At 40.4% G+C, this 24,651-nt stretch overlaps 1 protein-coding gene across 1 annotated transcript in view; it reads right to left on the bottom strand.

The window, feature by feature from the left end:
* Positions 1 to 757: 757 nt before the first annotated feature.
* Positions 758 to 24,651, bottom strand: part of LOC142301705 (vacuole membrane protein 1-like) — a 144,732-nt gene continuing 120,838 nt past the window's right edge. Inside the window, exons 7-9 of the mRNA XM_075342754.1 lie at positions 2,489 to 2,656; positions 1,462 to 1,593; positions 758 to 850 (exon numbers count right to left, since the gene is read on the bottom strand). Coding sequence (XP_075198869.1) covers positions 758 to 850; positions 1,462 to 1,593; positions 2,489 to 2,656 — 393 coding nt within the window. The remainder of the gene's footprint in view (positions 851 to 1,461; positions 1,594 to 2,488; positions 2,657 to 24,651) is intronic.

The following is a 24,651-nucleotide window of genomic DNA, read 5'->3' as shown; positions in this document are numbered from 1 at the left end:
CGCTTCTATTGGCCGGCGGCTGTGTGACGTCGCTGTGACGCCGAACGTCCCACCCCCTTCAGGAAGTGGATGTTCGTCGCCCACAGCGACATCGCTCAGCAGGTAAGTACGTGTGACTCCCACCAATCTCATATTGAAGTAGGTCATCAATTTTTAAGTCCTGTAAAAACCCACTTAATTTATGGAGTGGGTGTCTCCAGAAGCACAAGCTGGGCATTATTTATCTATCACTAAAATGTCATGTTTGCAATTTTTATTGAAAAAAATCCACTGCACATGATTTTGGGGAAAATGCCAGTGAGGTCAAAATAGGCACTAGACGCATAGATACATTTTCACAGTGTAATTTGCAAAAAAAAAAAAAGGGGGGTCACTTTCTGCTGCTCTGGCACTGTAGGCACAATGCAAATGGTGCTCATAAAATACTCCAGGAAACAGTGTGCCCCAAAAGCCAAATGTTCTTTTTTTCTAAGCTCTGCAGTGTGAGCACAAACAGTAAGGTAGGACCATATATAGTGTATTACCATAATTAGGAGAAATAGCATACTATTTCACAGGGTACATATTTGCTTGTTAGCCATGAAAATTATTAAACATCTTGAGCTAAATGTGCTTATTATTGTAACAAGTGTAATTTTGAATTTTCACAAACTTTTACTGTTGTGCTTATTGATTCCGATCTAGACTACTGCAACTCTCTACTGATCAGTCTCCTTAACAAACTTTCTCCTCTCTAATCCATCCTCTGATTGTATTTCTATAACTTTCTCCTCTCTAATCCATCCTCTGATTGTATTTCTATACAAGCGCTGAACACCTTGTGCCAGTCATTGAACTGGTTTCCCATCCGCTACAATATAAATTTAGCACTTTCACCAACAGAATGATCAATGTGGAGACCTTTGTGGTTGACATGTGTCCTTCAAACTGTTAAAGAGGAGGTGTCCTCAGGTCATAAGAGTTTGCTCTTATTTTCTTGCTGTTGCTGCCCTGAATATTCCATATGATTCCAGAAATATGGGCCTTTATTTACGGATAATTTTTATGGTTTTAATAAAAGGGGGAGTGGTTTACAGGATTCTCTGGGGACGGATCTTTAGGCTGGTCTACAATATTACTCTGAGCGTTGCATGCTTGTTAAAGACTATAAAAAAATTGCACTAAATAAAAAGGATCATATCTATGGAATTGTATGGGGGATTAAAAAAATGAAATACTCATGGGCAGAGCGGGAATAAAGTAAAGGCAATAAATGGCCAATTTTGAACTGGTGAGAGGTCCTCTTTAAGGTTATAGGGAAGGCAGCGCATTGCCCTTTATGTTTTGTGCCAGGTGTCTTTGCAGACAGACCGTAATCATGGCAAGTGTGCAAACACATGGTCATTTTTAGGAATGTACTCCCATTCAGGCAGGAAATAATGTGAGTGTGTCGGGATTTAGATAAAGGATTGCCATTCCCACCTGTGCTGTCTGGGCATGTTCCAACATCTCCTCAAATTCCTCATACTCCTCATCATCAGGTTCTGCTCCTGACAGACGGGCTGCTCTGGCCATGAAGTATGGAGGCAGTTCACCAATGGCAGTGCCAGCACCCTGCAGAGATCAATACAAAAAGAAGATAAAATCATCATAAACAATCTAAATACTCTAATGCACACAATTGAAAGAATGAGTAAATTTACACAAACTAATTTAAACATTTGGAAACAATCATGCTATAAATTAAATGTTCCTAAAGGCCCAGTCACACACAACGACTTACCAGCGATCCCAACAACGATGCGACCTGATAGAGATCACAGGTAAGTCGCTGGGAGGTCGCTGGTGAGATGTCATACAGTCAGATCTTACCAACAATGCAGGAACGATACAGGTCGAAGTAGCAACCTGTATAACGATCTCAGCAGTCACTGTGACCCTGTCACACAGTGTCAAACACAGCGATGTGTCCTGCCCAGCAGGACATCACCTTTGAAGAAAATGGCCTGGACCATTCTGCAAGGACTAGAGATCTCACAGCAGGGGCCTGATCGCTGGTGTCACACATAACGAGATCGCTAACGGGATCGCTACTGCGTCACAGAAACCGACTCAGCAGCGATCTCGCTAGTGTTCTCGTTATGTGTGACGGTACCTTAAGACTGATGCTATCTAATATTACTTTTGAGATATGAAAGGGAAAAGAGAAGCCCCTAGCAGAACCAAAGTATTTAATGTAAGATCTAAGAAAAACTGTTGATATGATATTCTGCGCAAAACCTAAAATGCCTTCTAGTCAATGTTAAGCCCATTATCTTGCTGAACTAAATCAAGATTTTTCATTAAGCAGTATGTCACAAATTGGAAAGGGAGAAGGAGGTTACCTAGCCCCACCTTTTTGTCCCAGTGGAAAAAAGGTGTGGTTATATTACCCCACTTTTTAATCTCAGTGGTAAAATGAAAAAGTTGTAGTTAAAACGGGCACGGATTTTTTTTTGTATGTACTGACCCACATGCAGGCTTCCAGTCTAACTTTGGAGATGATGGTCCATAAGGTGATAACACCTTCTGCAGCTTCTTCATCTGGACATATAATTTCATCTGGATACGGAGGTTCAGGAAAATTAACAGAATTACATTCATAAGCAGCAAGTGTCACAGATGCTATGTGTGGACCCTGAAAAGAAATATAAAAATATATATACACTTGTTATACATACATTCACATATATAATTAATAATTATTCAAAATATTATGTCTAATCATATTAACATTAGGGGAAAAAAAAAAAAGTGTGGCAGTTGATAGAAATAATATACTGTATATAGATTGTTCAAATATCATTCAGAATAGCTTATATCCATGATAATTGAGAATGCACAGACAAAAGAGATATAGATAGATGAATACTATATATATATACACATATTATATATATATATATATATATATATATATATATATATATATCTACTGTATATGTGTGTGAAAAAGAAAAAAACAGTCGCACACTGCAAAACCACAAAAGTACTCTACATAATGAAATTTTTTTTTGGAGGTATTTAGACTATTAGAATGGCCATTGTAATACTAGCCCGACGCCACTTCACGGCACCCTGCTTTGCTGGGTCCTATTCTAAACTGCATCTTTCTAGGCTTCTTCTTATGGTCAGCAGGTGACCACAAAAGGCTAATGAAACTGGCAGGGGCTAGAGTGCAAATCCAGCAAATCAGAGCATCACTCCTTGTTACATATAACATAATTGTACTCTAGCCCCCGCCATGCGCCATGTTCATTAGCATATATATATATATATATATACATATAATGTGTATGTATATATAATACACAAACACACACACACACGTATATGCTATAGTCAGTGGAAAACGTGATGCTTGGTGTAAATGTGCACATTGGTATCTTACTTGGTACACGCACACTGGACACAAACATTCCTTGCGATATTTTAGTGCAACAATCCTATAGCTGCATTAGTACATAATTTATTATTTTTTGGGCAAGAAGGTGTGAAAGACAAAAAGTGAGAAGAGGAACTATGTGAAAAGGAGGATGTGGGGCAAAGCTCAGAAGTATACAATTCATAGTGAGTCCATATGCAAAGCTGGGGGAGTCCCGTAAGGTTTTTTTGGTCTGTCTGGGGCTCTCTGGGAAGATATGATTCACTGTGTCAACCTGTTGCCGGTATATAAGACATTTTTCTTTCTTGTCTTTAAAGAGAACCTGTCAGCTTGATTTTATGAAGACATGGCTCCAATGCTGTTCTAATACAGATTAAATTGATACCTTTGATTAAGAAATCCATTTTGTAGTGCTTCTTTAATCAGCAGTTGAACTCTCCTACTAATTAGATTTCGGTGCACAGGGGCCGGACCGTAAATTGGGTCTTCTCCGTTTGTGATGCCCCTCCGCCTTTCTCCTCTGTTTGAAGAGGAGATTTTAGGCAGAAGATGCAGGTCATTGAAAAATCAGTGACCGGATATTCAAAAACAAGGGGCAAGTAGAGGGGTTAGGGAATCACAGCTAAAAGAGGAGACTGTCCATTGTACAGCCCGGACCGTGTGCACCGAAATCTAATTAGCAGAAAACTTCAAATGGTGATTAAAGAACAACAACAAAGTTGATTTTTTTTTCACCAGAGGTATCAATTATTCTGTGTATCAGCCCAATTACAGCCATGTTTTTACTTTACATTACAAAATCGTACTGACAGGTTCTCGTTACCTTTTATATTTATCTCTAAAATAAGTACTGTATTGTTGACTGTAATGAGTATTTACAGGTTGTTAAACTTTTGCTATATATAGCATTTAAAAGGGAATCTGTCAGCAAGATTTCACCTCCCAAACAAGATCACCAACACCTTTACCTAGACAGTCTATTTCTCCATTAATGCGAATCAGCATTTGATTTAAGGTGCAAATGAGGCTATAGCCTCTGTCACTCCAGCTCTATTCTCCACCCAGTGCCACCTCCTCCAGTTTCACTAATCGCCTGTATGCTGTGTGACTTCAGGCAAAGAAGAAGCAATTGGTGCTGTTTTGGGAGAATAGAGCTGGAGTGACAGAGGCTTCAAATCTACAGCCTCATTTGCATATCAACTCAAATGCGAATTTCTCAATAACAGAGAGACCAACTGGCCATGTAAAAGGTATTGCTGGACTTGTGTTTGAAAGAGCTACATGTGCATATAGATTAGTGTGTGAAATCCTGCTGTCGCATTCCCTTTAACAACCAGAATTTCTTTATGTGATCTTAAAGGAATTGTATTTTTAATTGTAGGTTTTATTTATTGAATTGAAATATGTAGAACATAAATAACTTGTCATTTTTTATGTTGCCGTTTATATATTTTTTATTTTTAAATGCTGTAAAAAAGTGAGACCAACTTTTTGTATATGCTCTAAAGACTAATGTAAACTCTGAAATATAAAAAAAAATATATGCATAACAACATTTATAAAAACAAACCAACCCACAGCCGTAATAGAAATAGGGATATTCCAAACAGAATAAGAAAAGTGTGAGTTCAACCTTCAAACATATATTTTGTTTTCTTCATAAATCAATACCACACATTAAAATAAGGAACTTTGTAATAAATCTTATAAGAGAAATTTGCTTATGTCTCCTCCTGAACTGATCATTCATTTGCAATATTCTCAATTCATCGATAAAATCTGATTCCCCATTATTGTAGGAGAAGACAGTTAATGCTTATAAAGCTCTAAGGTGAACTGTAACTGTTGTTTCAGGAGAACTTGCAGCACAATATGTTTGTCTCTAGCTTCGCTTCCTCTGCTCTACATAGAATTTTAAAGTCACCAACTCTCCTATCTGGGTAATGGGAAAATCTGTCTTTAAAGGAAGGGTCTCGCGTTTTTTTTTATTTTTGTATTAATAATAGTGATTATGAAATAAAGTATTTTCAATACAAAAATAAATTCACTGTTTATTTAGTTTTTATTTAATTCTAGTTTTACTGAAGCATTGGGGGCTGCCATCTTGGATTTGCTGTGAGTAACGACAGTTACTCACTTCCTTTATGGCAGTCCTCTGTGTATTGACCTCTGATAGTCTGACTCCGACCCCTATACTCTGACCCCTATACATAATACAGGAGAGCTCCCTTCTGTGACCTGGAGCACCCTGGGCTGTCCAGATCACAGCAGAGGGAGGAGATCAGCGCCATCTTTGTGGAGCTCACAGCGTATGCTGTGTGCTCCACTTTCCCCCTGTCACCCGCCGGGATGGATGGGGTGAGTACCGGTGCCGGGCAGCGGTGATTTCACCGTAACTGATCCTGGCGTGCTGCTCCCCACTCAGCCGCGTACCCCCCCACTCTGCCGCTCAAACCCCCCTCCCCACGTGTGCTCACCTCAGGCCTCCGCTGCTCGCTGCTATGTTCTGTGATCGCTGACAAGACAGGCTACCGGGAGCACAGGTCTGAGGTGAGTGCATGCAGCTGGAAGTAGTGATCGTGGCATGACATCTGTAGTGCAGTGCTGCTCAGGCTGCAGATCACCCCTCCTCGCCGCATGTCATCTCGGCCAGCAGCACAGTATATGGGGGTGCGGAATACAGTCAGTGGGGCATTGGTATACACAGTCTCAGTGGGGCATTGGTATACACAGTCTCAGTGGGGCATTTGTATACACAGTCTCAGTGGGGCATTGGGATACACAGTCTCAGTGGGGCATTGGGATACAGTCTCAGTGGGGCATTGGGATACACAGTCTCAGTGAGGCATTGGGATACACAGTCTCAGTGGGGCATTGGGATACACAGTCTCAGCGGGGCATTGGGATACACAGTCTCAGCGGGGCATTGGGATACACAGTCTCAGCGGGGCATTGGGATACACAGTCTCAGCGGGGCATTGGGATACACAGTCTCAGCGGGGCATTGGGATACACAGTCTCAGTGGGGCATTGGGATACACAGTCTCAGTGGGGCATTGGGATACACAGTCTCAGTGGGGCATTGGGATACACAGTCTCAGTGGGGCATTGGGATACACAGTCTCAGTGGGGCATTGGGATACACAGTCTCAGTGGGGCATTGGGATACACAGTCTCAGTGGGGCATTGGGATACAGTGCAGTGCGGGATACAGTGGAACACTATGCAGCTGGCCTTAGTGACACCTTAGACATATTAGAATCATTTTGCGGCCACCAAGAAAGTGGCTCCGCACTGTGATCCTAAACTTAATCTTCCCTTATCCTTTTGGAAATACCCAGATTGGTAGGGGGAGGCGACATCACACACAGGAGAGCAGATACCACCCACTTTTACTGCAGCTATAATGTGAGCCACTTCTACAGTAGCTATACATAACATTAATACTTTATTTTTTCAGTTATTGCAAAACAATTTTTTTTTACAACACCTTCCCTTTAATGAATACAATTTCCTATTATTAAGGTAGGAGAGCTTATAATGCTCTATTGTGAACTGTAAATGTTGTTTCAGGAGAACTTGCAGCACAATATGTTTGTCTTTAGCTTCTTTTCCTCTGCTCTACATAGAATTTTAAAGTCACCAACTCTTCTATCTGGGTAATGGGCAAATCTGTCTTTAAAAGGTATGGGTCTTGCGTTTTTTTATTTTTGTATTAATAATAGTGATTACGCTTTAGTCCACCTGTCAACACACACTGGTTGAAAACCTAGTAACAGGTTCCCTTTTCATTAACAAAAAAAATATCTTTGGAAATGTGACATTGCAACTTCAAGAGTTTTCACTAAAATAAATATTTTTTTTTTACCCCCCAAAAAAGTGATGCACTATTAGATTTCACGAATAGTGGCAATAGAAATAAAAAAACAAAACAGGAGGATAAAGTCACAGTTCTGTGTACGTATCCAAGACTTTCTACTAAAATAAATGCGCTGGTCTGGAAAAAATAAACAACTTTATCTATTGTTAAGTTGAAAATTGCAATCAGCCAAAAATGTCTTCATAAGATGCTCTTCCAGTATAGTCCGAGCGCTGAGCGCAGTGATCTGAACCAATGACAAGATATAGAAATCTGGCAACGTACATGGTTCACTTGCTGCATCACACCACTCAGCCATGAGGTCATAACCCCGCTGAGAACAGGTACACGCAAGAGTCCAATATGCAAAGCCTAAACACAACACACCGCAGCTCTGCAATACTACCGTCATGTATTCCGGGTATACGATAAAAAAGCCTTGGTAGAACACTGGCACCGTGTGGTCAAATGAATGATAATAAATCCAGAATGGTCGTTACGCTGAAGAAAAATGTACTTCTCTACCTATATTTCTCATTACATGCACTATATACATTCTATAGGAATAGAATGGATTATAAACGATAGTTTAGAGGCCATCGAGCAGGCACACAAAAAATATCAGATTTGTACACATGTACAGTCTGAATAATCAGACAACACCGATAAAACCTAAAAATAAGAATAAACCATGGCACACATGTAAGAACATTCCTCAGATTTGCTACAGACGTAGCTGGTTGTGTAGCAAATCCATACAAGAATTAGCAATCATTGTCATGCAATGGGAGGAATACTCTGCATTTCTGCAAAGAATAAATAGAGTACACAGAATTGCCGAAATCAACTTCACATACATGAGACGGGTTGTTAGAGGAATCTGTATCAAACGCGACAAATATATTTTAGTCATAAGAGGGTTTAAAGAGGACATTTTACTGGAATTCTTTTTATTGAAACATTAAAAGTTGTTTTAATTTTTAGTTTAGAAATCAATAGTACATATGGAAAACAAGCAACTTTGTGACATTTCTTATCAGAAAAATCTGCTTGAGTTAAAGGTCTTCTTAAAGGGAACCTGTCAGGTGCAATATGTGTTTTTGCAACAACCTGCTGCAAAAACGTCACAAAAAAACTGCGAGAAAAACTGCAGATGATTCCCAGGAGACATCCTGCCATAAGATCAGGTTTAGGTCAGGGGAAAAAAAAAAAGAGCTGAAAAAACGCCCTGTGTGAACATAGCCTTAAATGGAACCTGTCAGGTCCAATATGCACCCAGAACTACGAGCAGTCCTGGCTGCATCATGCTAATAATCCCTGCCTAACAGTCCCTGTATACACTAGCAGAGATAAAGAAATCTTTAGAAAAAGTATCTCTAAAGATATTTTATCTTATGCTAATGATCTCGGGGACTAGTCCCCTGAGCGTTACTTCCTTTGCTAGTCGGCCCCATTAGCATGTTAGTACACCCCTGTGGGTGTGCTAACATGGTAATGAATGTGCAGCGTCACAGGATGATCTCACTCTCCTCTGCGCTGCCATCGACGCCCGACACTCGATTTCGTCTCAGTGTGCATGACCCTGGAGTTCAGGTCATGGGCACTATGAAGCCGGGTGTACGCATCCTGGTTTCAAACTGAAGTAGTGCCCATGATCCAAACTCCGGGGTCATGTGAACTGAGCCGAAATCCAGTGTCGGGCGTCAATGGCAGCGGAGAGGAGAGTGAGATCATCCTCTGACACTGGACATTCATTAGCATATTAGTATGCCCACAGGCACATACTAATATGCTAATTGAGCAGACTAGCCTGGGGAACTAATGCCCAGAGGACAAGTCCCCGTGCTCATTAACATATGATAAAAGATCTTTAGAAATCCTTTCTCTAAAGATCTTTATATATGCTAGTGTATACAGGGACGGTTAGGCAGGGATTAGCAATATACACCCAGAACTGCTTGTGGTTCTGGGTGCATATTGGACCTGACAGGTTCTCTTTAAGGCTATGTTCACACAGGGCGTTTTTGCAGCACTTTTTTTTCCTGACCTAAACCTGATCTTATGGCAGGATGTCTCCTGGGAATAATCTGCAGTTTTTCACGTGGTTTTTTTTGTGACTTTTTGCAGCGGGTTGTTGCAAAAACGCTGCAAAGAATTGACATGCTCATTCTTTTAAAAACATTGCAAAAACGCAGGTATTTGACAAAACAGTCATGAAAAAATCCACAGGTGTTTGTGAGTGCATGAGATTGCAGAAATCTCAGACTTTGCTGGGACTGTAAAAAGCAGTGTTTTATTAGCATGGATTTGCATAAAACCAAGCTAAAAACGCTGCTAAAAAACGCCCTGTGTTTACATAGCCTTAAAGGGATTTTCCCGCAAACAAAGTTAATTTTAACCAATAGATCTTGGAATAAGTTCCATTATTGGATGTGCTTAATAAAAAAAAAGTTCCTTTCCTGAGATAATCCTATAAATATGCCCCCACTATGTGCTGTGTAATGGTTGTTTCTGACCCTATAGGAACACTGTCTGATCATACCACAGTTCCAGGGCTAGGGAGGACACAAAAGCGTATAAAGACATTACAACCCAGGATCACAAATTATTCTTTGAGGTAAAACACTTTTTAAAAAAATCAGGCAGGGAAATGTTTTGCCTTACAAAAAGAATCAGCTATGATTTTGTGCAGTAATGTCTTTATACTCTTGTGTCTTCCCAGGGCAGGGAGGTGTTTTACCTCACAAAAAGAATCAGTTATGATCTCATGCTGTAATGTCTTTATACGCTTTTGTGTCCTTCCCGGGCCAAGGGATGTGGTATGATTAGATCATGTTTCTGTACGGTCAGACACAGCCATTACACAGTATATAAAGATTATCTCAGCACTGGAACATTTTTTTTTTAACCATATCTAATTGTGGAAATTATTATTATTCCAAGATATATTTATTAAAATCATCTTTAAAATTAACTTTGTTCTTGGGAAGACCCCTTTAACGATTTTCCACAACGGCAGTTAAGGTGAACTGCTACAACTAAAGGGTTAGTGAATGATGGTATGGCTCTGTTTAGCTATCAACCAAATGTGTATTAAATCACACAGAATTAATAAGATGAGCAAAGCAACGGTAAAGCCTCATAGATGTGTAACACCTGTAAACCACAAGCTACTGCGTAACTATATTAAATAGCCCTTTTTTGTTTGAGAAAGTTATATAAGATTTTGTAAAATGTTCCTCAGCTACAAAAGGAGTGTTTTCCATCACTGACTGGTAGTGTGTCATCTATAGATCTTCAGATATATACGTCAGGAAATTCAGCAGTACAGTCTTGAAATTGTAAATTATTCAACACGTGACCGCACTATTGCAAAAAGTGAAAAACGGGATGTTTGATTACAAGGAACTGAAACCACTTGACACTGGCCTGTCCTAAAACTGTTCGGCTATTGTCCTCCAACTAAACACTTCGTTATTGTCATTTATCCACCAGACAAGCATTTTTCTCCTATGAATATAATGAAAGTAAGCAGTGTGTTATTATAGCATGTTCGCTCTGAATTGGCTTCTCAATTTGACAAATATACATTTTAGTTCATTGACCTTAAGCCAACAGTAAAAAATGAGCATTAAGAATGAACAATAAGCCTGATGTGTTCATCATGGGGTCAATGAACTCTAGTTACTGAACTGCTCAAGTTCCTTTCTAAAGTATTGTACATAGCTTAGACCAAATGTTCAACAAGAAATGTCTATTTTACACACCAGGGCATAAAGAATAAAAGGAGAAAGTATTAGGAAATATCAATGCTTTTAAAATGTTGCATTACAAATCAATTTATATAGTAAAAGACATGATAATCTACAATTACCATTGCAGTTCTTCATCAGGTGTCTTTCAGACAGGACTTAAGCCTGCTTTATACGTTACAATTACACATGCGATCTCGTATGCGATCGCACACGCCCCCATCTTATGTGCGGCACATTCAATTTGTTGCCCGTGTCGCACAAACGATTAAATCCCATCACACGTACTTACCTTCCATATGACCTCGCTGTGGGCGGCGAACATCCTCTTCCTGTAGTGGGAGGGACGTTCGGCGTCACAGCGACGTCACACGGCAGCCGGCCAATAGAAGCGGAGGGGCGGAGATGAGCGGGACGTAAACATCCCACCCACCTCCTTACTTCCATATTGCAAGCGGGACGCAGGTAAGCGGTGTTCATCGTTCCCAGGGTGTCACACACAGCGATGTGTGCTGCCTCGGGAACATTGAACAACCGGACGTTCCAATTTTTAGAATTTGAACGACATGTATGCGATCAACGTGTTTTCGGACAATCGCACGTAAGTTTCACACGCTACAACAACACTAATGATGCCGGATGTGCATCACTTACGACGTGACCCCGCCGACACATCGTTAGATATATTGTAGCGTGTAAAGCCCGCTTTAACTTGCCTGACGTTACAGTGGGCTGCATTGGTCGTCTTACTTATAATATTGATGTCCTCAGAATGGGGATACTGTTAAAGTTAGTGGCAGAGCAGAGACACATCCACCCCCTGCTCCACCACGCACTCTGAAAAGCCACAGGCTGCTTCTGACCGGAGTCATCAATTAAAGAACAGAGATGGATGCAAAACGAGTAGGTGGCAAGGTGCACCAAAATGTTTTATGTCAAGGGTGCACGAGTAATTTAGTGCTGAAATGCTCTCTTTAATGATCAGTAGAAGACCTGAGGAAGGCGTTCTACCGAAACGTGTGGTCCTTACCATCAGCCTTTTATGTCAGTATGATTTTGCCAGTGTATTTTTCTAAATTTTTAAAGATGGAATAAAAGTTAATTTTCATTAAATAGTTTCCCTTGGAGTCCGAGCTGGATCCCCTTTGCTTTCTACTTCTTAATGATTAGTATAGTGGTATTATTTGGTTATGACATGTGTGGTGGATTATTGTCCCTTGCATAGTTGTATTATTAGAAATATTGGTCTTGATATACTGGATTTTATTCAGTAACAATATGATTAAACTTGTATAGCGGTTTCATTTGGTGAATGCCAGTTTGTATTCTGTAAGTGATATACAACCCGGTCAGCCATAACCTACCAATGTACGTGCATATTTCCCCTCCACAGCAAGTAGCTTTCAAATGGCAGAGCTCAGGTGAAAGACCATTCACATCTTTTTCTGAAATTACTGCCATGGAATGTCTTAAACATTTTTTATCATTCAACTCATTAGAATATTGGACAAATCCGCCAATAACGACGGGTTCGGCCAACAATCTAATGTAAATGGGAGCCACAAACTATTGACTTGGAAGATACGTATCCAGTATGATCGATTTCGACTCCGGCAGCAGCTTTCCGTCATAGAAAACTCATATATGGGAGAGTGGGACATCTGCAAGACAACATCAATCAGCGATCAGAAGACGGCCTTGTTTACAAACCGCTTAAAGGAGCTTTCTCATCTCTAAGATGCTATCCTAATAGGCATAATATTAGCAAATACGTCCAATTATAAATGTAGTATTGACATGCTGCGTTTTTGTGGATACCACAATAACGCAGTTAAAAAAAAAATACGCTGTGTGCAGACAGCAAAAATGAAAAAACTCAGACTTTGCTGGTGAAGCAAAGTCATGCAGTTTTCTGAACAAAAACGCACCCGAAAAATGCACAAAAACGTGGCAAAAAAAAAGGCCTAGTGCGCACATGGCTAGATCAGCAGAACTAGGCTATGTCTCTTACCGAATGTGCAGGGCATTGCAGCTTAGATAGCCATGGTTACATCCACTCATGGTGACAGTTCGTTCGTTGCTCGTGGTCTTAACTATGGATACCTAAGGTACTGCAATGTCCTGCACATGAGGTAAGACACATGGCTATATCAGGAGAACTTTATAAATTTCTAATTGGAGGTACTTGCTAATATTATTATGCCTACTACATATTGGGATAGGATCTTAGAGACGGGAATACCCCTTAACCCCTTCACTACCAATGACGGATATATCTATCATGGATCGTGTGAGGTTAATCCTCACCCCCTGCCGTGAGCAGGTCGCGGCGATCCGCGCACATATCAGCTGTTTTCAACAGCTGACATGTGTGCCTGCATGTTACGAGTGGAATCGCATTCCACCCGCAACATTTAACCACTTACATCTCGCTGCCAAAGTCTGGCAGCGAGATATGTATGCGCACGGCCATTACTTTCACTTACCACCGCCACGTGATCACGTGACGTTCGGTGGTTGCCATGGTAGCACAGGGTCATGTGATGACGCCTGTAGCCAACATGAGTCAGTTTCTTTCAGTGCTGGCATAGTGCCAGCACGGAGAGTAAAGCAGCATATCTGCAGATCTCGGCTCTGTAGCTGAGATCTACAGATAGGGCAGAGCGATTGGATTATTGATCTATATAGCCCCCTAGGGGGACTAGTAAAATAAAAAAGTAAAAAAAAAAAGTTTTACAAAATAAAAAAGAAAAAAAACAACACCTAAAAGTTCAAATCACCCCCCTTTCGCCCTATTGAAAATTAAAGGGTTAAAAAACAAACCACACATTTGGTATTGCAGAGTTCAGAAACGCCCGATCGATCAAACTGTAAAATTAATCTTATCAGTAAATAGCGTAGCGACAAAAAAATTCCAAACGTCAAAATTTCGCTTTTTGGTCGCCGCAAGTTTTGCGCAAAAAGCAATACCATCAGAACATAGCATCTGCGCAAAAATGGTACCATTCGAAACGTCAGCTCGAGACGCAATAAATAAGCCATCACTGAGCCATAAATCTTGAAAAATGAGAACGCTACAGGTTTCGGAAAATGGCGCAAAACTTGCGCCACTTTTATTGGACAAACTTGTGAATTTTTTTTAACCCCTTAGATACAAGTAAACATATACATGTTTGGTGTCTACAAACTCGCACTGACCTCAGGCATCACAATGACACATCAGTTTTATCATATAGTTAACACGGTGAATAAAATATCCCAAAATCTATTGTGCGATCACACTTTTTTTTTGCAGTTTCTCCACACTTGGAATTTTTTTGCTGTTTTCCAGTACACTATATGGTAAAACTTATGGTTTTATTTAAAAGTACAACTCCTCTCGCAAAAAACAAGCCCTCATATGGCAAGATTGACAGAAAAATAAAGTTACGGCTCTCGGAAGAAGGGGAGCAAAAAAAAAAAAAACAAACGCAAAAACGGAAAACGTTCTGGGGCTGAAGGGGTTAAAGTGCGGGTCGGACACTGCCTTCAGCTTACAGAACTAATTCAACAGCTAATAAGCAACCTGCAATGGTAATCATGTTGGGTCTGCAAGCACGTAGGTAAGTCTTTTCCTTTTCCGCACAAATTCACTTTGTATAATGCAGTTTTAGGCGTCCGCTGATAAACATACTAGAGGTGAATTCTTATTCTTTGTATTAATGGGTGTAGAAGCTGGTACAGAAGAGTGAGCTGCCAGAACAATGTCTCTGCCAGTGTTGTTCTTTAATTTCCAAAATGATCGAAATATATGCCAAAATGGCAATAGATGGACTTCTACATGACCCCACTATAAACAAGTAATACAATGCATTCCTTAGAGTACAGCTAATGATTGTTACTGTAAAGAGATCATGAAAATACGCTTCCAGCTCTAGTACAGGTTTGTTATCCTAAATTGGGTAGCTGTAATAGGCACATTATGATCTCCTGACACAGATTCCAGTAATAGGTCATGCTGTCTATTATTCCAGTCGAGCTACAGCCAGAAAAAAAAAACAAAAAACATAAAAACAGCAAGTCATGAGACCAGAAAACTTACAGTGCAAAATAAGCGATCGAGATGAAACAGCATCATTTATTTCACAAGCACAGCTGCATCATTCAACCAGGCACGCAGAAATTTACAATGGTCACTCAGTGTAATCCGCTAAATCTAATTAAAGAAAACAAATGGATGTGTCTGGAAAATGAAGAAAACCACTTTATTCCTTACTGTAAATTAAGACCAAAAAAACCCCCCAAAACACAACTTGCTTTCTGTGGTGCACACTTACACGAGTTCTCAGACGACTCCTCCCACACATCACCACCTCCACATTGACTCAGTGCATCATGTGCCTGCTCTTTGACAACTTTAACCAGCTGTCCAAAATGAAGTCAGTGTGACTTTATCCTATGGGTTTGGCAGACTCTGTATAATATGCTCTGGACATCTGCTTCTGCTAAAAATTCATATTTGTAAAAGCCACAATTTATTCTCCCTGGAGCCAGTCCTATGCACCATTTGCCAAAGTCTGTATAGGAAACTGGTTGACTAAATAAAGTCTTATTTTGATACAAACACAGTGCACGGTTTATGGACTTAACATATACAGTGTCTGCAATGAAAAGTAATCTTTGTTTGGGAGAAATGAATACATCCATACATTATAATAGTACTGTAGGTTGGTATGTCATGAGCATATCCTCATAGAACAAAAGAAAAATAGAAGTCTCCTACAATATTTATGTGTCTAATCAGGGCTGTGGAGTCGGTAAGCCAAACCTGCGACTCCGACTCTCAATTTCCCTTGCTCCGACTCCCACATACAGTATATTGCTTATATGTAATCATTTTTATGATAAAATAATCAAGATATTTAGATACATCATGAATTATATTTATTGGAATACAACTTTAGAACACAAAACTAATAAATTGCATTGGAAATATGTGATACACTATAATATAGATTACATATACATACACTGTATATATGTGTAAATTTTATATATATATATATATATATATATATATATATATATATATATATATATATATATATATATATATATATATATATATATATATATATATATATATATATATAAACACTATGTAACAAACTATGTAAGTGGCAGAAAAGCATTTTCAACAAAAACTTGTTAAATAACATTTGTGCAGTGAGTCTATGAATTTGTTCTAAGAAATAGAATTTCTTCCATCAGATCATCCTTCATAGATGACCTCAAATCTGACCTAATAATTTTAAGGCTAGAGAACAACCTCTCTACAGTAACTTGGGTTGGAGGCAAAGCCATAACCACATGGGCAATATCTCTAACAATTTCCTGGTATAAACGAATTGCCTCATGCACAGTCAGTGTTTATGAATGGTTGAATTTTTATTTCTTTGAGATAAAGTAAAAAATTTTGCTGAAATCTGGTCAATCTGCTTGTTATAGGAGACGGAGTGAAATCTTTTTCCTTGCGGCAACGCTTTGACAAGTATTTGGATGACATGGAGCAGGCAAAGTTAAACTCCTCATCTGATGAGGATGAAGATATGGCAGCATTAGCACTGTCAGGCCCCAAGTCCTCTGGCGCCTGGCAGTCCTGTAGTCGCTCATCCTAACTGCTACCTCACTCAAAACTTCTTTACCTTTGGTAGGCTGTTAATGATCAAGCAGTATACGATGACTTGGGTCCACATAAACAGCTGCCAGAAGAATTTTATTTTCCAATAGCTGTGTCTCTCTCCCATTTCATTGATGCAGAAATGCCATCTGCGATTAGACCTTCTCTTTGGGATAGGCAAAATAGAAAGTTCTTCCACTCCCTTATGAAAATGCCAGGAGTTAAATCCTCAGCTTGTAATTTTTTAGTCACGGTAAATGGGTGATTAAGCAATTGCTTCAATTCAGCCACCTGTGTCCATTGACCTTCATTTAGGGTTACTTGAGGGTTTGCCATATCTATAAGAAACGGTTTTAGTTCAAGCAATCACTCAATCATTAAATAAGTGCTGCCCCACTGAGTGGCTTGATCGACAATTGTCCCTTTCCCAGCATGTCTCTTTAAGATGGAATCAATTTTAGGGGTTCTGGCAGCAATAACCAATTTCCTCACTTTTCCAATCAGATTTCCAGCATGTCCCTCTTGCAGACTCTCTCTTATTGCCAGTTACAGGCGTGTGCACAACACAGCGCATGTAATGAATATGAAAGTGTTCTGAAGCAGCTTCAACAAGATCATCTAATTCTAAAGTATAACTTCGCTGTTCTTCTGTTGTAATATTATTTTGTTCCTCGTTACATGAACAGCACGGTGGCCTTCCATCTCAAACATACTGAATCCTAAATTTTCTTCTAGCTGTTGTTTATTACTCTCATTCATCAGTTTAATTGTACTTATGTTTAAAGCATTGTCCATTACAATAGCAAGAACCTGTTCTTTTTTTGAGTTTCTAATCTTGTAGAACTTTTTCCACTAAGGCCTGGAGAAACTGGCTAGTGTGATGAGCTTTAGTATCTTTTACTGCCAGTGTCTTGGTAACAATTTCTTTGTTGTCACAAACATATCGATATTAATTTATTATATATTTTAGGAGTCGGAGACGGTCATTTTATACCGACTCCACCAAAATGAACACCGACTCAGACTAAACAGCTCTGTGTATAATTTATAAAACTGCAACACTGCATAAGCCACGGTAGGTGTAGTCTACAGAGCAGACTATTCTATTCTTGCGCTAAAGCATGTCTTCATATTATATAGTAATGATTAGGTCTACGAAAGCTGAAATTTTATAGAAAGAGCAGACTATATCTTCATCTTACATTAAGAAAATCATGCAACAAAAGCAGGTCTACCTCTTACTGCGCTGTACAGCAGAGCAGAGTGTGTCATGCGAGTGTCCGTGACTGAGGTCCGACCGTGCGAGCGGACCTCAGCTGCGAGGGGGGGGGCTTTCCGGCACTGAGGAGCGGAGGGAGCAATTTATCTCCCTCTCTCCTCCGTAGCTGGCTATTGCCATTCTCGCTCTGCACTCGCAGTACACCGGTGTACCGCGAGTGCAGTGCGATTTTTCTCTCATACACTTGAATGGGTGCGAGAGAAAGAGTCTCGCATTACCATCGCAGCATGCTGCGATTGTTTTCTCGGTCCGATTAGGGCTGAGAAAATAATCGCTCATGTGTGCTGACACACAGGCTAATATTGGTCCGAGTGGAATGCAATTTATTATTGCACTCCACTCGCACCCATTTTCATGCCTTTTGGCTTAGGCCTTAGGCTACACTTGGATATCCATTGTCCGTTTTGTTATAATGAACAAACAAACTGATTTATAGTGCCTTAATAAAAATATTCATAATATATCAAAATGAATATTCACCCCTTAACCCACCCACCTCCCTGCGCTGGTGTCAGTGATTGGAGCATGTGTTAATGGAAAATGAATATTCACCCCCTTCCCCCGCCTATATTCCTTGCCACCCCTCTGTGCGGATGTCAGTGATTGGAACGTGTGTTAATCCCTTCACCCTCGGTAACTTTTCAGTCTTTCATTTTCCTTTTTTTACTCCCCTTGTTCCGACAGCCGTAACTATTTTTCCGACAATCTTGCCACATGAGGGCTTATTATTTGCAAGACGAGTTGTACTTTTGAATGAAACCATTAGTTTTACCATATAGTGTACTGGAATACAGGAAAAAATTAAGTGCGGTGAAATTGCAAAAAAAGTGCAATTGCACGATTGTTTTTGGGATATTTTATTTATCGTGTTCACTATATGGTACAACTGATGTGTCGGTATGATGCCTCAGGTCAGTACAAGTTTGTAGATACCAAACATGTATATTTTTACTTTTATCTAAGGGGTTAAAAAAAAAAAATCAGACAAAGCAACGCTTTGGCGTCATTTTCCGCGACACGTCGCGTTCTCAAGGGTCTCAGTGACTGCTTATTTTTTGCGTTTTGAGCTGACGTTTTTAATTATTCCAGTTTTGTGCAGATGCTACCTTTTAATCGCCTGTTACTGCATTTATAAATTTTTTTGGCTAGTGGGGGCTTGCTTAAGTAGTCTTTTACTAGGCATTGCCGCCACTAGCCAGATTCCTACTCCACACTGATGAGGGGCAAATACCCCGAAACGGCTGTCTGTGGATGGATACCATGTTTGGTATAGGATGTCTCCTTGACTGGAGACTGCCCTTCCCGTAGTTGTTCCTTCCCGGTGAAAGACCTGGCTAGTTTCCTGCCAGCGTTGAGAAACATGTGATGGTGTCTCCGCGGCTTTCTCATTTGCATACTTCCCAGGGGGCTTTGCTCTAGAATCACTGCATTGAGAAACACGTGATGGTGTCTCCGCAGTGGAAATGTTGATCTCCCTAAGGTCAACAATGCTTGTTTATGTATCTACAGTCTGATCGCTTGTTCATTTCTGCTGATCAGAGCTGTGCAGCTCTGATCAGCAGAAATGCAGCGCCCCTGTGAGAGTCGGCGCTCTTTCGGCTCTCACAGGAAATATGTCTTGACAGTGTCATGATATCACATGACCCATTGCTATCATGGCAACTATCGCCCCCCCCCCCATGATCATCCATTTAAATTGTGCAATCTAAGTGGCAAGAAGGCGTCTGTTAGCCCCACATGTCTTCTGTTCAAATCAGCAGACATTTGCGGGGATCCCCGCTGGCTCACCACAGCAGTCGGTGGTGATTACCGTGACATGACCGATGACATACCAGTACGTGATCTGTCGTGAAGGGGTTAAATGCTAATGAATATTCACACCTTTCCCCACCCACCGCTCTGTGGGGGTGTCAATGATTGGAACATGTGTTAAATGCAAATGAATATTCACCCACTTCCTCCACCCATATTCCCTTCCACCCCTCTGCGCACTCATCAGTGATTTCGTCAGACTGCCCTATTATCACTGCCCAAGGATCTCGGACTGGCCATTGGGTATCCTCACCTCAGCATGACAGCTGCATAGAAAAACACACTGACCGGCTCAGGTCAAAATAGCAGCCGGCTAGTCCGAGCAATGCAATGTGATCCTTGGGCAGTAATATGGCAGTCTGACTGAATCACTGAGATATGGGTGGAAATATGGGCGGGGGAATGGGGTGAATATTAATTTCCATTACCACACGTTCCAATCACGGACTCCGAAGCAGAGGGACAAACAGGATTATGGGCAGTGGAAGGAGGTGAATATTCATTTCCATTAACACATGTTCCAATAACTGAAGCCGGCGCATAGGGGTGGGCGGGGGAAGAGAGTGAATATTAATTTTTCATTAACAGGTGACAAAATCACTGATGCCAATACAAAATATAAGACATCCCCCTGAAAAAAAAGCCCTAGCGCATCTTTTGGAGGTAACAAAAATATAACACCCAGTCCACCCAGTCTCATTTTCATGGAAACACAACAGCAAGTACTTGTGAAATATAACGGAAATAATACATGGTTTTCAAAATATGTTAATGTTGGTATAACAAATAAAATTCAAATAAAATACATTTTACTTTGTGGATGTGTAAAAATTCACAGTGGAATAAATACTTGTTTAGGGCACTAGGAGATTAAAAACTCATCGGTTGCATAACTGATGTGAAAAAAAGCAGAGGGGCTGCATTGATTATATGGGGTCTTTGTTCCATTAAATGTCAGTTAAAATAAAAATCTTCTGCATGTTTTTTTATTCATTCATTTTCCATTCCTAAACCTCTTTCAAGAGGAATTTTGAACATAACCTGAGGTTGTCATGTTGCAAAGATTTAGAACTAAACCAAACTACTAAAATACTGTAGTCCCGATAAATCATTTGCAGGGTTCAAGTCACTTTCCATTTTTGTCTTGTGGCATTAGTTGCAGTTTATTGCCACTAAATTCATCAAAACAGCGCACACAATTAACAAATTTAGAAAATGTTCAAAAAGGTCTTTCTTCCTGTCTTGAACTGTTTTTGTAACTTTCAGAGCCAAAAAGTCTCACTAATTGTACCAAAATTTTGTCGTAGTCAAAAACACACTAGGGGCAGACTGGAGTGAAGTTGCGCTAAATTTTCAACTTTCTTAAAAAGTCGCAATTGAAAAATCAGCCTAAAACATCCGGAATTGCTAGACTTCATCCATAAAGTGAAAAAAACAACAAACAAAAAAAAAAAAAAACAACAAGCGAGCACATATAAAATAGACTAAAGATTAGAATACTAAATTCAGTGATAAAAACAAAAGACAAAAAAAATACTAAACTAGGCAAAAAAAGGAGCAAAGGCAATGATGAAATGATGAATCTGGACCTGTAAGTTTTTTTTAATATGCCCCACACCAATGGTGATGTCAGGTATAACGGAAACCCAAAGTATCAAAGAAGGACAAAGCTGAAAGCAAGGGTGTAGATAGCAAATCGAGAGAACAGAGAGTTAAAGAGGAAGAAAGTAAGACAAACCATAAATGGAAGAACGATAAAGAGAAATGAAGTCAGTACAAAGACGGTGAGTCAGAAAATGACTATGCTAAACAGATATTTAGAAGACCCTGACTATCAATTTTGTTCAAAGCAGGATAACTATCTAATCTAGGGGAAGAAAGGTCTAGTAGGTAAATAAAATAGCACAACTTAAAAGTGACCTATATTCACCCACCTTTGTGGGGAAGATACAGTTTTCTTAATATATATTTTAAAATGTCAGTAGAGTAAATTAAACTGACATGCCCATGATGTGTCATTTTTCACATACACATATGCACACACACACACATATGGATATATTGCCTGTATAAAATGATTGCCTAAATACAAATATAAAATGGTGTTGTCATGAATCAGCCACTCGCTGTGTCTTTGGATGCAGTAACAGTTCAGCCGCCCAATAGATGGCAGGGGCTTGCTGGGCTGTCAGCAAAGTTGCCCAATCTGAATCTGGGGGCATGCTGTGCTGTCAGTGACAGCCCAACAGTCTAATCAGACTCAAGAGCGTGCAGGTTGCGTCAGTATTGTTATTGACAGCCCAGCTGCCCTAACTGGCCGCGCGTGTGAGGTTTCCTCCAGGTATCACTCGTCCTGGGTAATTAGCTGGCTATTTAGCTTGACGGCTGTGAACAAATCACTGCCAGTTGTAGCTTTAAAGTTCGGTGTCTTTTGAGTTCCTTGTTCCTGTGCTCAGTCTCTGATCAGCTGTTGCCAACCTTTGACCTGTCCCCTAACTACCCAGTTGTCTAGCCCCCTTGTCTTCTTCTGATACCTTCTTAGAAATCTGGCCTTGGACTGTGACCTCACTACGCCTTTGTCTTACCCCTTTGGTTATTACGATCTCTACTGGTGTATGGCCCCGGATCTCGAATACCCAGCCTTTCAGCTAGTCCACGAGTAGTGACTAGCGTTTCAGGTGTTTGCCGAAAATATAAATTACACATACATACAGTCATGGCTGAAAGCGTTACAATGAAAAATTATCACAGCAATGCGGGGGGGGGGGGAATTGTGTATAATTTCACATAAAATTCCAAATTGGGCAAGACAAAATCGGTGGCACAGCTCCAAACTGTGGGAAAACAACTGTTTCATACATGTGATGCTCGCTTAAACTCAACTGTGGCAAGTTACAGGTGAGTTAGTTGCCACATGTGAAAATCATGAAACAATATGAAAAGGGCAGTTGTCTCATTTTTTGCATTGTGTATCTGTGTGTGCCAGAATAAGCATGCAGAACAGAAACTGTGGACTTGAGAACCAAAATCGTTGAAAATAATCAACAATCACAAGGATACAAGTCCATCTCCATAGATTTTGATGCTCATTTGTTTCCTGGTGAGAAACATAATCAAGAGGTTTAAAACCCATGGCACTGTAGTTAATGTCACTGGATGTGGATGAGAGAAAAAATTGCTGAAAAGTTGCAATGTAGGATAGTCCAGATGGTGCATAGGCAGCCCCGATCAAGTTACAAAGAAATTAAAGCTGTCCTGCAGGCTCAAGGTGCATCAGTGTCAGCGCAAACTATCAACATTTGAATGAAATGAAAGGCAATGGCAGAACAACCAAGAGGACACCACTGCTGACAGAGACAGAAAAAACGCTAAACTGCAGTTTGCCAACACGTATGTGAGATAGAGTGGCTTTACACACTACGATATCGCTAAAGCAATCTCGTTGGGGTCACGGAATTTGTGACGCACATCCGTCCGATTTAGCGATGTCGTTGCGTGTGACATCTATGAGCAATTTTGAATCGTCGCAAAAACAATCAAAATCGCTCATTGGTGACATGCCCCCCTATTCCCAATTATCGTTGCTGCTGCAGTAACGATGTTGTTTGTCGTTCCTGTGGCAGCACACATCGCTATGTGTGACACCGCTGGAACGACAAACATCTCCTTACCTGCGTCCACTGGAAAAGGAGAAAGGAAGGAGGTGGGTGGCATGTTCCGGCCGCTCATCTCCTCCCCTCCTTTTCTATTGGGCCGCGGTTCAGTGACGCTGCTGTGACATTGCTGTGACACTAAACGAACCGCGCCCTTAGAAAGAAGGCAGTTCGCCGGTCACAGCGACATCGCAGAGCAGGTATGTGCGTGTGAGCGTGGGAAGCTGCCGTACCGATAATGTTCGCTACGGCAGCGATCACCACATATCGGCCGTGCGATGGGGGCGGGTTTTATAACGCTCCACATCGCTAGCAAATGCTAGCGATGTTGCAGCGTGTAAGCACCCCTTAGCCAAAATCCTTCTGGGAAACTGTCTTTTCTACAGATGAGACAAATATAGAGCTTTTTGGTAAAGCAAATCATTCTACTGCTTACCGAAAATGGAATAAAGCCTACAAAGAAAAGAACACAGTACTTAAAGTAAAACATGGTGGTGGTTTAAATATATCTTGAGGTTGTTTTGCTGCCTGTGGCACTGGGTGTCTTGATTGTGTGTAAGGCATCATGAAATTTGTAGATTACTAAAAGATTTGAGGTTGCAAAGTAGTGCCCAGTGTCAGATAGCTGGTCTTCCTCCTAGGTAGTGTGTCTACTAGCAAGATAATGATCCCAAATTTACTTCAAGAAGCCCCCAGAAATGGATAGAAAAAGAGTCCAGATCTACATCCCATTGAACACTTGTGGAGAGATCTTAAAACTGCTGTTGGGAGAAGGCGCCTTCAAATATGGGAGACCTGGACCATTTTACAAAATAAGGGTGGTCCAACATTCCAGGTAATAGGTGTAAGAAGCTTGAGGATTCTTATAGGAAGCGATTGATTTCAGTTATTTATTCCAAATAGCGTGCAACCGTATATTAAGTTGAGGATATCAACAAATTTTTACGCCGCATTTTTAGTTTTGTGTGAAATTGTGTCTACTTTGCCTTTTTTGTGTGTTATTCCAAAATGCAGAGAGGAAATAAACATGTATATGACAAAACATGTGGAATTGTAATAATTTTCTGGGAGAAACAATTCATTTTCTGGACTAATGTCAAGAGGGCAAACACATTCGACCATGACTGTATCTACAACTAATGATTAGCGAGCACAAAGATGCTCGGGTGCTCTTTACTGGAGTCGAGCAGTTTGGACGCTCTGAAGGAACTGGCAGTTTGGCTCTCTGCCCACA

Source organism: Anomaloglossus baeobatrachus, chromosome 1 (genome assembly GCF_048569485.1).
Source record: "Anomaloglossus baeobatrachus isolate aAnoBae1 chromosome 1, aAnoBae1.hap1, whole genome shotgun sequence".
Lineage (NCBI taxonomy): Eukaryota > Metazoa > Chordata > Amphibia > Anura > Aromobatidae > Anomaloglossus > Anomaloglossus baeobatrachus.
Note: the sequence above shows the minus strand (reverse complement) of the source record. Positions and strands in the feature narration are given on the sequence as shown.